The 13,492-nt window shown below is 45.3% G+C and overlaps 1 protein-coding gene and 1 long non-coding RNA gene across 2 annotated transcripts; both read right to left on the bottom strand.

The window, feature by feature from the left end:
* Positions 1-1,346: 1,346 nt before the first annotated feature.
* Positions 1,347-2,969, bottom strand: LOC121102040. The gene is made up of 2 exons (XR_005834067.1): positions 2,315-2,969; positions 1,347-1,955 (listed from the first exon to the last, which is right to left on the bottom strand). It is a non-coding gene; the product is annotated as an uncharacterized LOC121102040 (long non-coding RNA).
* Positions 2,970-6,382: 3,413 nt separating this feature from the next.
* On the bottom strand, positions 6,383-8,343 carry KCNA3 (potassium voltage-gated channel subfamily A member 3). The gene has a single exon (XM_008704229.2). The coding sequence runs from the start codon at positions 8,341-8,343 to the stop codon at positions 6,601-6,603; it is 1,743 nt and encodes a 580-aa protein (XP_008702451.2). The 3' UTR covers positions 6,383-6,600.
* Between the last annotated feature and the right edge of the window lie 5,149 nt (positions 8,344-13,492).

The raw sequence follows: 13,492 nt of genomic DNA, 5'->3' as shown, positions 1-13,492 counted from the left end.
GATATCTTGGAGGGAATATTGAAGCAAAAATAGAAGGTAATGAAGTGAAGAGGGAGCTGGCAGTGGCAATATCTGCAAGAATCCCCCACAGGTTAAGGGGGAAAGGTAGCTTAACCCCTAACTAGAAGATCAGGGCCGAGATAGATCATGTAGGGCCATGAAGGCTGTGTTAAGCCTTTGGGTCTTTATCCTAAAGACAAGGAAAAGATCTTAAAAGAATTTTAAGCAGAGGCAGGTGATGTAATTAGACTTGAGTCTCAAATGATGCTTTTGGCTATCAGGTGGAGAATAGGAAATGTAGTGAGGCCAGTTAAGAGACCTTCACGCTTATTTTGGATAGAGATGATAGTAGCATGTGATGTTGAAAAGTAGATTACTTTTTGGAGGTGAAATGACTAAGCTCAGTGACAGACTGAATGTATTTACTACTTTTATGAATCTACTATTACATTAATAAATACAGTGAGAACGCTAGGCAATAAATCTGCCTTTTAAGCAAGGCTATAAGAAATGCTTTGTAAATGTCTGTGCAGCACATATGAATGAAAACCAGTATTTTGGAAATTCACCAATTTTAGACTGTTTAGATCTGTAGACAGAAAAGAAATATATCTTAGGATAGAAAATAACAGGTGAGGGGTGTGTGAGTGTGTGTGTGTGTGTGTGTGTGCGTGTGTATGTAACAAATTACCCTCACTGGCTTCTCTTCCAAATTAAATCACATGCTTTAATTTAAAGAACACGTTTAAATGTATAAAAATAAGAACCTTAGGATTCAGAGAGAATTCCCATAAAGAACAGGAGCTTAAAATAAACTTAACAAAAAACCAGTGAAATAGAAGTGCTGATTGACATATAACACATAAATTCAATGCTAGCTTTCATTCTAAAAAGTCAGTGGGGATCTCAACAGAGCTTCCCAAGAGACTTTGTGCTCTGATGAAAGGGGTGCGGGTAATGTCGGGGGCTCCCTGGAAAAGAAAAAGCTTCTCTCCACTCTTTACCAGTAGGTTGGGGGTATGATCCCTGTATCTGCAAAGTCAGAGCCCTGCACGCACAAATTTATTCTAAACGTTCTTCAGACACAATGAAACATTTTTCATTCATTTAATGCTACCCTACTAACAACCAGAATCCCAGGATTTACCTTTCAGGCTAGAGCTCCTATTCAGCACTATTTAGACTGCAACAATAATAAAATGGCTTCCAAGAAAATGATGGAGCCATTTTTCTAGATCTCCTCTTTAATGTATTTGATAGTTAATGGTGCAAACTTTGAAATGAAAGGAAAAACACATTCAGTACAAAGGTGGGGGGAAAGAGAAAAACCATGAAAACGTTTCTTTGTAAAATGTTTTTTCTTTATAATTCCAAAGACAAAATTAGTTTACAGCATCACTGAAGACAAAGACAAATATCTGAAAACTTTCTAACCTGTCTGAATCATTTAAATTAAATTTGCAAGGTGAATGTGAGAATATGAAGAATATTATTCTCATATATTCTATAGCAATGGCCATTTTCTGGCAGGAGCTTAGGAGCTGAGTCATGATAGCACACGGTTTGGGCTCTGCATGGCTTCCCTTCCTTCTTCCTGCCTCCCCTGATTTGCCCTCTCTCAAAGGTTTTCAACCATTCCCTGCAAGTTATAGAAAACAAGTGACTTCATTAATATATAAAATTGTCAAACGAAATACAGAAAATCAATAGCACGGAAATAATAGTCTTATCCTCTGTTGAAGAGGTGAAATAAAAGACAGAAAGAAAAGCCCCACCCTAAAATGCAAGCCCTAGATATCCTCTGCCCCATTCTTACGTTCCTCACCTCTATCTCACAGTGTTTCCATAAGTCTTCAGACTGGGGAGTGGGGGGGCACTTGTGCTTCTTTGCATTTCTTAGTGGGAGGGGTTATCACTTCTATTCACAGCTGAGAGGTGGGAAGGACTTGGAAGTGCTGTAGAAAATGTGGAAATTTTAAATGTATGGAAGTCATTAAATTATAGTTATGGTTCTTAAAGGAAAAAATGATTGGTATTATATATATTGAATCTATATATTATCACCAGAGCACTTGCTTGAGTACATTTTATGCCAAAGAGGTAAGTAACAAATTTCTTCATACTCTGCATTTAAAATTTCAATCCCAGAAATTTTGTCTCAAAATTTAGAAATAACTGATATAATGCTGCCTCTTATGAGTAGCTGTTTGTGATTACGTCACCTCCGTTGGTGGGTACCAAAATGTGGTATAATATCAGTTGAAAGCACCATAAAAGAACTAAATAACAATGTTGTTTTCATCTCTGGACTCACCAGCTGTAGGGTAAATACATTTTCCCCAGGGTGCTGATAGACGTGCACTGATCCAGTCACACCTTCTCCCATGAATCTTTTGTACACACAGACATATGTATACCTTTCAACATCCAAGATGTGCAGTTGAGCTCAACAGTGAAGTCTTTGTTCTGGCAAAGCTAAATGATATGTGTAACTTAGACTCATTTGCATTTTGCTGTAAGCCTGAATCACTATCCATTTTAGTTTTGTGAATGATTTAGGACCTTAGAGAAAGGGCTACAGCTTTTATGAGGGACAAAATTATATTCTAATGTGTTTTTGAGCACAGATGCTCTTAAAGACCCATGGAGTGACTGGGTAAGGCAATAATGTCACAAAAATTTCAATGAGCTGGCAATCTCCTTCTGCTTTCAATCCTTTTGTTCTAAGTAATTTCTCCTTTCTTAATAAGGGAGAGTCAAAATATTTACACTACTTGCTGGCATGGCTCTTCGGTAACCTAAGCAAAGTGAAAGGGAATGGAAAAATAACAATTTGCATAACACTATCATCTACTGTAGATTAAACACATGAAAATAGGAAATTAACCTTAAAACTGAAAAATATCTATTGTCCTAGCAAGTATCACTACTATGACTGATTATGCTTTCTGACATAATACTAAACGCAGACAAATCAATCATATAGGAAAATAATCTTTTATTACTAGAAAAGTCTATCTCTCTGTTCAATTTAAATAGCTTCTATTTGATCCCTATGGTTAAAAATCTCTGATGATTAGGAAAGGGTTAATTTTCAATATACTGCATAAGATAGGTTTCTGGAGATATATTCATTACAGGAATTCATTAATTAGTAACATGGGCTGAAGTCAAACCTTAAGGCATAAGAGATTTATTTTTTTCAATCTCTATCGAGTCATGCAATGAAAGGAACACGGGTTTGGGGGCCAGAATGATCTGGCTTTAAATCATAGCTGGGTTTCTTGCTAGCTGTGAAGTCTTTGGGAAATCATTTAACCATAACCATCTATTTTTTACCCTCCTAAAGTGGGGTGAATACCACTTACCTTGCAGAGTTGAGAAGTGCCCAGGACATGGTAATTACATGGTAATTATTATAGTTACACAGAAAGTAAATAGGAAGACACTGATTACTTATGTATTTCATATCATTCACAAAGCTCGGTGTTAATTACACAATGCTTGTAAGTAATGATCACAATAATAATGTAATCTCTTAGCAAAATCTCTGCTGCATACCATGCAAGGATTTTTTGACGTATTATACCTGTATCCACATTTAATAGTCACAACAACTCTACGAGGTATTATTTATTCTCCTCATTTTACCAATAAGGAAACTGAGGCACAGAGAGGTTAAGTAATTTGCTCCAGTGTCACAGAGCAGAGTCAGGAATCAAACCCTGGCAGTATGACAGCAGAGCTTACGCTTCAACTCACTTCATTAAAAACCTGAAAATAACATTAATGTAAGATTATAGCCATTCACTCATCAAATATGTATTGAATACGTACAAAGTGCTACATTTTGTCCTAGGCACTACTGTCCAAAATCTGTATTTGTCAAAACACAAAACCTACAACCTTTAAGGAGCTTATAATTTGGCAACTAGAGGCAATTATATTACCTTAAAGTGATGACTCAAAAAGCTGTATTTCTCTGGACTGGAAAAAAAAAGGTCTTCTTCATATTACTATTAATAACCATACAATTGTAAAAATTATGGTACAACCATAATTTACTTATAGAACTAAGCAGGGTTTCTCTAGCTTCTAAATAAAAATGAATAAAAGTGTCACTGCACTTTGTTCATCTTCACATCAAGATCTTTCAAGAACAGATACAAAGATTATTCTTAACATTATTACTAGAGTGTGTCTAACATATGACCACCAAAACGGGTCACAAAAAGAATGTCTGGCCATTAAGAATACCAAGAATTTGATCAAAAGGCAGATTAGTGGTAAAAGTAACTCAAACTAGCAAAGGACACTAGATAAAGATGTCCTATTTTGATGCATGTAGAGATAAAAGCAGTAACCCCATGACCAGGTATATAGATTTCCTGCCTCTATTACTTTGTCTTTCCCTTCTTCTTCCCCCTCTAGAAGTCTTCAACATTCTTTTTCACAGTATTAACTACACAAATAATAAAGTAAGTAGGCTTCTGATTACCTGAAAAAACTTTACGAGCTTTAGAATTAGGGTTACTCCCACTTGCTTTAGGATAGAATAGTTACACCCTTTAAAAATAATTAAAAAAAAAGTGTATAAAGTAAAATGATTTCATTAAAATACAGTGTTCCCCTTGTTGTAAGCTTAACCATTTTTGTTTAAAACAACTGTACTACTACATACTACTAATTATGTAAATTAAAATTGGACTAACAATTTAATAGCAGTAGGTTCTGCCTTTTGTCCTTTTTTAAAGGGGAAACAGGTTGTTCAGAAGCCAAGAGGGTTAGTAAAAGGAATGGAATCATTTTCAGTTCAGTTTGGGTGAGGGTTATTCTAAAGAGCAATGACTCCCCCCCCCCACCCTTTTGCCATAAACAATAGAAACCACAGGACAGTTAACAACACGGAAATCAAATGGGAAAGATGTTGTAAGTGATCTTTAAAAGGCACTTGCATGTAATTAATATGAAACTATTGGTTTTGCAAGAATCGCCAGGCTAGACAGGAACAGTATTTCCCTGGTTCCCTGTCCAAAGAGGGAGAGCTCTCAGTACCCCCACACAGTGCTCACCTGATTCTGTTTGTCTTCTGGCAACCCTGGTATATGGCTGAAACTTGCAGGTATTTTCCCAAGATATGGTTACTTCCCGTCCCTCCTTTTTATTGATTGTCTGCAATTCCCTCAGTTAAAAAACAAGCATCCTTTATATTTTTTAAGTTTTTTTAGCTTTTCAAGTGCTGTTGTGGGATCTGGAATTTTTTTAAAGAGGAAGTCTGAAGGTCCCTTGTAGTAAGGTTTCAGGTACACCGATTGAATCTTTCATTTGCTTACGTACAGAACACTTTTACACTTGCTTTTAAATTTCACTTGTTGGCTTGAAACTTCTTGGAGGAAGAAAACAGTGTCCTTTTAAATTATTGCCTAATTATTGGCATTTAATTCAATTCATGCCTTATTGGAGTAGATATCTAACATTCCAAAGGCAATATTTTCCTTCCCGATTCAGTCATTATGAGATGATATCAGTGATTTTCTGTAGTAAAAAAATATGCATTTTGTGATTCATTTCACCACCGGATTCTCAGACGTAACCTTATTTGTGCGGTTTATTCAAATAGTGGTTTTCCTTATGAAATCCTGTAAGGAGGAACCGTCTGGAAACGTTACTGTGGAAACGGCAGGGGCTAGGGGGTGGGGCTAGAGAGCAAGAGATGCCATGACAACCTTTTTCGGGTTTCCCAGGAAACATGGGTTGCTATGGGAACTGCATCAGTCAGGTCCGAATTAGTAACTTCCGCTGGAAGGAGTGTCTGCCACTTTAATCTTCTTGTGATACTGCAGAAGCTTATCTCGCAGACGCATTAGAAATTCTCTTTGTTTCTCTGAGCAGCACTGAAAACATCTGTTTCTACACTTTGATAGATGTTGCTTGGAACACACACACAGAACTTCAGAGGAATCTGCCTGTCTACCCCTTTCGAAATGCTTCACAAGCCCCAAAGAGTTCAACTAATTAGTCAGATCAGGACACCTCACGCATTCCCCTTTGTTCCAAGTTGTAGAAATCTTTAAAATTCCGGGAGGGGTTCCAAATAGAAATTCCAGTCAAAAACCAAATAAACTTACAGCGGGTTTACAAGTCATTGGTCTAATTAGACTTCTCATCCACGTATCCACAGCGAAGGCAACTGAACTAAATATTCAATAACGTTAAAAGGTCCAACAAATGGAAGCATCCTTTAAGTATGTGCCTCCTTTACTTAGTAAAGAAACAACTGTCTTTCAGTTCTGAGGTTAGGCAGTTATTCTAACTGTTCTTTAGTTTCATTTCCTCCCAGGATGTACTTTTTTTTTTTTTTTTAAGAGTGTGTACTAGAAATGAAGTTTAAATGGAGAGCTGAGAGAATGCAGCCCACTTGCAAAACAGACACCTGTTTCAGTATGAAGCAGTAGGGAGAGGGAAAATGAAGTGTGCTTTCCACTTCTTCACGTCCTTTCCTTGATGAATGGTCTGGAAATGTATAAAACAAGGGCATACACAGACCAAGGGGGCACGTTCCACACAATACTGAGCACAGCATGTCACTCGTAGCATATATTAAACGTCAGTAAATATCTTTTTGATGTTGACACAGGAGTTGGGATTATTGTTCGTGGTGCAGGTGGCAGTGGAATTGCCCGTTTTGAAAGGGGTCTGGGGGAAAGCGCTATGGTTCATGCCCCCCTCTTCGATCACCATATACTCCGACTTACTCAGAGTGGAGTTACTCCTTGCTTTTCGGAGCTCCTCGGCCGAAGAGGAGAGGTGCTGGCAACTTCCCACGTGCATGTACTGGGCTTGCTCTTCCCCTTCTGTCTCCCGGTGGTAGAAGTAATTGAAGTTGGAAACAATCACGGGGACCGGCAAAGCAATGGTCAAGACCCCAGCGATGGCACAGAGCGACCCCACAATCTTGCCCCCTATGGTCACCGGGTGCATGTCGCCATAACCTACTGTTGTCATGGTGACCACTGCCCACCAGAAGGCATCCGGGATACTGCTAAAACCCGAAGTGGGGTCGTCTGCCTCGGCAAAGTAGACCGCGCTGGAGAAAAGGATGACCCCAATGAAGAGGAAGAAGATAAGCAGCCCCAGCTCCCTCATGGAAGCCTTCAGCGTCTGGCCCAGGATCTGCAGCCCCTTGGAGTGCCGGGAGAGCTTGAAGATGCGGAAGACCCGCACCAGCCGGATGACCCTCAGGATGGCCAGGGACATGGCCTGCTGTCCATTGCCCTGTCGCTCAGCCAGCTCCGTGCCCAGAGTGATGAAATAAGGGATGATGGCCACGATGTCTATCAGGTTCATGATATTTCGCGAGAAGGTGGCTTTGCTGGGGCAAGCGAAGAACCGCACGAGCAGCTCAAAGGAGAACCAGATGATGCACAGGGTCTCTACCACGAAGAAGGGATCGGAGAAGCTGGAGGCTCCGGCGGGGGCCCCCGACGTGCTGTTGCTGGCCGCCTCGAACTGCTCCTGCGACGACGCGGCGGGGTAGTCCTTCTCGTCCCGGAACTCGGGCAGCGTCTCCAGGCAGAAGATGACAATGGAGATGAGGATGACGAGCACGGACACGATGGCGATGCCGCGCGCCGGCCCGGAGCTCTCCGGGTACTCGAAGAGCAGCCACACCTGGCGCTGGAAGTCGCGGCGGGGCAGGGGCCGCTCCTCCTCCCGCAGGAAGCCCTCGTCCTCGCGGAACTTCTCCATGGCCTCCTCGCCCAGCTGGTAGAAGCGGATCTCCTCGGAGAAGATGTCGATGGGCACGTTGACCGGCCGGCGGATGCGGCCGCCCGACTGGTAGTAGTAGAGGATGGCGTCGAAGCTGGGCCGGTTGCGGTCGAAGAAGTACTCATTGCGGAGCGGGTCGAAGTACCTCATGCGCCGCTTGGGGTCGCCCAGCAGCGTCTCCGGGAACTGGCAGAGGGTCTTGAGCTGCGTCTCGAAGCGCAGCCCCGAGATGTTGATGACCACGCGCTCCCCGCAGCAGTCCTGCTCGCCGGCGGCCGGCAGCGCGGGCGGCAGCGGCTCGTAGCGGTCGCGGTCGCAGCCGCCGCCGCCGCCACCGCCACAGCCGCCCTGAGGCGGGCCCCCGCCGCCGTCGGCCGCCTCCGGCTCCAGCAGGTGGTCCCCGGACACCACCGTCATGTCGGGCGGCAGCGCGGGGCCTGCGGCGGGCTCGGCGTAGCCGGGGTTCACCAGGGTGTGGGCGCCGCCGCCGCTCGCGGGGCGCTGGGGAGGGTGGGCGCGGTGGCGGGCGGAGGGCGGCGGCGGCGAGCGCAGCAGGCTGAGGTGCTCGTCCATGCGGCGGGAAGAGGCGGCGGCGCGGGCCGCGTCGCTCCTCCTCGCGCTCCCCGCCCCTCCGCCGCCTCCGCCCCCCGAGCCGGGCCCGCCGCCTGTTGCTGCCGCTGCTGCCGGCGCCGCCGCCGCCGCGAGGCTCCTTGTGGGTCTGGCGCGGGCCGCCGGGCTCCTCCGGGTAGACGCCTCCTCGCCCGCCTCCGCGCTCCCCCGCCCCTCCCCCGCGGGGCGCGCGCCCGCCCGCCCCTCCGCGGCTCCTCAGGATGCCCGCCCACCGCGCGGGCGCGCGCCCCGCTCCCCTGCTGCCTCGCGCCGCCCGGCCCGGCCCGGCCCGCCCCCCGGCGCCCGCCGCCTCGCCCCTCTGCACCGCCCTTGCGCCCTCGCTTTGCACCTCGGCGTCCCCCGGGAGCCCCAGCTTGGACGAGGCGGCCCTCGCGGAATCCGGCCCCCGGACTCCCGCCGGCCTCTGGTCAGCGCCCGCCTCTCCCGGCCCGCGAGGCCACGTCCCAGCCGCGGGGCTTCTGGCCCGGCTTGCGCCACCCCGCTGCCCAGCGAGCGGCGGCCGCCTCGCCCTGCACGCGCCACCGGGGCCCACCAGGGGAGGAGGGCTCGGCGGGGCGGGGGCGGGAGAGGAGGGAGGATGGGGATGCGCTCGCGGCAGGGAGCTTGGTCGAGGGAGGGAGTGACTGGCCAGGTGGGCGCCCCGGGGAACAGGCCAGCCTCCTGCCGGCACCCCGAGCGCACTGAGGCTAGAAGACCGCCAGGCCGGCAGCGCTCTAAATAATCTAGCTCGTGCATGAGAAGCCCAACGGAGTAATGGGTGCTGCTGAGTTTCGCACCCGGGGCCTGAAAAAGGGTCATTAAAGGCATTCAGGGACTTGGCTTCTGTAGCGAATAGATCTCACCAACGTTCGTGGCTGAGATTTCAGCCGTTGGGAAGAGTCAAGGACCGAGTTTCTGGTTGGGATTGGCGAGGGCAGCCTGGGCTTTTCAGAAGAACGAGGTTTCCTGTCGGTGGGAACAGGAGAGGAAAATGAGAAAGGAAATTCCCATCTCGTCCGAGGTCTGTCGTGGGAGGGACTGCAGCGAGACTGGCACCTAGACCCTCAACTTAATGTTCCACTGCTGGCTTTGTGGTAGGGTTTGCCACGCTCTAGTTGTGAAACTGGGAGAACATTCCGCCGGCAACTTGTACCTCTCTCTTGCTTGATTTTGGCCAGGAGATAACAACTTTATCCCCTTTGAACCCAAACTGTTTCTTCAAATTGCTGTGGTCATTTTGAACACAACTTCGGTGTCTAGACATTTTAGCAAGTCTAATTTAGAGCCAACCCTATGCTTTATAATGCATTTCCTCCTGTATCATTCAAATCATTTACAAAAGAGGAACTGTTGTCTGGGCTACTCCCTCACCCATCATACCTTAGCAGACAATTCGAGGCCAAGAACTGCGATTTGTGGTCACTGCTTCCCACCACCACTCCCAACGCAGGCTCTCTAGGGCAGAGACCGGGTCTTACCTAATTTCTACCCGTGGGAACTACCAAAGTGCCTGATAAATAGTAGGGACTCGGTATGTTTGTGGAATTGAATTCCCCAACAAGTGATTCTTTGCATTTCTATCTGCCCCGGAGTATCAGCATTTCTCTGTTCTGAATCCTGGATCACTGGGATTCCTGGGATAAAGAGTGAGGAGAAGGAGCTCACAGTATGTACATTCCTCCATTACTCCACCTCAGCCGTTTCTGGGTACAACACTTACGTTCTTTACCGTCCTTCTATCTTTCACCTCACCTCCAGGTCAGTCCTAGACACCGCAGACGGTAAGTATGTTGTAAGATGGAAAAAGGTAGACAACGATGTGAAACGCGCTCACAAAACTGAACACTGTTTTTGAGCTGGTGATTAGGGTAGCAGTATAATCCATCATTCGTATATTTAAAGCTAAGAATAAGACAGTCGGCTTGCTGCAAGGTTGGCTCATAGAAAGGCAAAGACCCTATTTTTAAAGACCAAATTTTTCGTGCACTTCTATGTCTGACCTAGAAAGTAATTTATTTCTCCATTTGCAGGAATTAGTACTGGAATTAATATTAATCAATGGCAAGAAAGACCAGAACAGAGGACGGGCCTGTGATGGATGGCCCTGTGAAGTATCTTTCCTTCAGAAATGACTCTTTCCATTCCTTTCATGTATTTGCCTTGTCTGGAAGACAGATTACGAGCCTCTTAGGACAGTCTTGGCTTTATATTTGAAGCCCAGAGAAGTTCAGCAATTTGTTCAAGCCCACACAGCTGGTTAGTGGCGGAGCTGGGCCTAAAATCTTGGACCATTTCCAAATCCAGGGTTCACTCTACTGTATCACACTGTGAAACTCTTATGTTGATCACTGTGAGTGCTTAATAAATATTAGATTTCTAAGAGCAGCCCATTTGCTTCTGATTGCTGACTAGTTCCCTTCAATTCATATTTATTTTAACTGAAAACCATTGCCTTCTGACAGCTCGCCTATTGTTTATAAGAAATGAGTTGGTGGGCGAATTCCAGCCCTGTTGGACAGCAGAACCCATCAGAACAAATCAATGTCAAAAATGGCACTTCAGGAACACACACCATTTATTTAGTACCCCCAGCGGAGTAGCTCAAAGTAATTTGAAAATGTCTCATTAATCCTCATGACACCCCTGTGGGATAATAATAATATTATTATAATGTTTAAGCATAGAACTGTGGCAAAGCCAACAGCTTCTCTGGGCATGTGCAGATTTTCCTCGTATTTCAAGTCTCCACTATTAGAGCCCAAGCAAAACCATCCGGTTTGCGAACGGCAAGGGTAAATCCTGGTTTGGGCTTTTTGCGTTGCTTTGGACATAGCTTGAGTTTCTTACTGATCACAACAGCCCTAGAAGGAGCTCGCCAATGCTTTGCCAGATGGTCAGCAGCTTCTGGAATAGGTCCAGAAGTGTTTGAGAGTGGGACAAGGCAGGTTTAGAAGTCACCACTAATTATAATGACAGATAAATAAGTGAAAAAAAAAAAAACATCTACTATGTGCCCGAGGTATTGTTCTAGGTACTGTGGGAGTATGGAGTTTGAACATAGACCTTGCCCTCAATAGATTTGCATGGAGTTGGGAAGATAGGATACAAGCTGTGAAAATCTGTACCATGGCATTAGTTAACAAATCAAGCAATAGTACCAGAAATGTCACAAGATGCCCCGTGACTATTTGGTCTATTCTAGCCAAGCTGCTATCTGCTGTTTCTCAATCATACTAAACGGATTCCTACCTCAGGGACTTTGTACTGGTTCTTCCCTCTGCCTGAAACACACTTTCTCCAGAGTCTCACATGGCTTTCTCCATCTTTAGGTCTCTGTTTAAAATGTCCCTTCATCAGAGATAACTTCCCAGACCACAACCGATTTCAAAGAATTCCCCTTTCTCTCCCCCCTTGGTAACTTTCTAACCTCTTACCTGCTTCATTTTTCCTTATTGTATTTATTTACTTGAAATTACATTTTACATTTATTTGGTTCCTTGGTTATTGACTATCTCCTGCACTAAAACATAAACTCCCCGATGGCAGGGTTTTGACTTTTTTACTTGTATGTCACCAAAATCTAGACTAATACCGGGCACATACGAGATGCTTAATCAGTATGCGGTGAATGGTGGAAAGAAAAGGTGCGTAGTGAAACGCACAAGGTGTATTACAGTACAGTGAGTGAACCAGTTTGCCGGTGTACAGGGGTTATTTTGGAGACGTATCTGTCCAGTTCTGGTTCTGTCTCCTAGAACCAGCTAGACTGTGCAGATGTGCATAAGTTGTTTTTTAAAGCGCCACTTCCTCTTTCTCTACTTGCCCTTCGCCCCACCCTCCTGGGTGGGTCTGTCCTGCACTCCGGAATTTTATTCTAAACTGCCCACTTGGGTATTCTTCCTGAAGAGACCCCAAACTTAATATTTATAGCACTGAACTCATTATCTTTCTCTCCAACATTGCTTCTCTTCCTGTTTCTCATATTTCATGCTAGAATACGAAGTCATCCCTGAATCACTCCTCTGACCCCCACATCCAGTCGGTCACCAAGTGCTTTCTGTTCTCCCTCCAAGTCCCTCTCAGTTCTGTCCTCACCATTTCATTCTTGCTGCCACTGTCCCAGTTCAGGCTGTCATGGCTATGTCATAACAGGCTCCCTGCTTTCAGCCTCTCTTTTATGTATTGCATCCGCCAGGAAATAGCTGAGTTATTTCTGTAAAACATCGATTTGATCACATTGCTCTCTAGTGCCGCCATGATGGTTGAACCCTGGTGCTGACTTGACCTTCTGGCAGCAGCGTCTGTGTTCTTTCCACGCCACTTACCGGTCCCTGGACATGCCACCTATTTGCACACTGTTATGCCTCTGCTCATGCTGGCCGCTCATGCTCTAGCTCACTGGACATCCCTTCTACCTTTTTCCCGCTGGAGAATTCAATCTTCAAGGCCTAGCTTAGATGTCACCTCTTCTGAGAGCACCCCCCCCCATGACTATCAGCCATGATTACCACTGCAAAGAAAACTCGAAAAACTGATTATTGATGAATTCATGATTCTCTTTCTCATCAGAAGTCCTATGGCATTTTGTTCAGAGCTCCATAAGAGGGCTTTACTGTTCTATATTTGGTGTGAATGGTATGATCTGTTTCCCTATGAGAGTGTGAACTCCTTAATACTAATAGCTAACATACTGAGCAATGAACATGCTGTGCTAAGCCAGGACTGAGCTAAGCACTTTATATGCGGTAACCTCCAACCTACCCACTGACCTGTAGGTAGGTAATGTTCCTACTATACTACTGCACACCTGGAGAAACAGTGGAGGGTGGGAAAAGTCACTCCTGCAAGATCACACAGGATTAGGACATGGTAGAACCAGGATTCAAACTGAGAAGTCCACATTCTCAAGTCCTTGCTTAGACCCCCTTTGCGAGGGTTACAGGGCTTGTCTCACTCATCTGGGTATTTCCCGTCTCCACTATCATGCTGGTCTATGAGAAGTGATTTTTGAGTAGTCTAATTGAAGAAAACCAATTAGGAAGCATGAATGCTTGGGTCACTAGAAACTGATGGATAGGCCATGATGAAGGTGTCAGTCCTGTACCTCAACACG

Source organism: Ursus maritimus, unplaced genomic scaffold (assembly GCF_017311325.1).
Source record: "Ursus maritimus isolate PB19 unplaced genomic scaffold, ASM1731132v1 scaffold_12, whole genome shotgun sequence".
Taxonomy (NCBI): Eukaryota; Metazoa; Chordata; class Mammalia; order Carnivora; family Ursidae; genus Ursus; species Ursus maritimus.
This window is presented reverse-complemented; position numbering and strand designations above follow the sequence as displayed.

Bases quoted from the DNA above. Each gene is read 5' to 3' on its own strand.
- KCNA3 (XM_008704229.2), bottom strand. From the start codon at position 8,343: ATGGACGAGCACCTCAGCCTGCTGCGCTCGCCGCCGCCGCCCTCCGCC.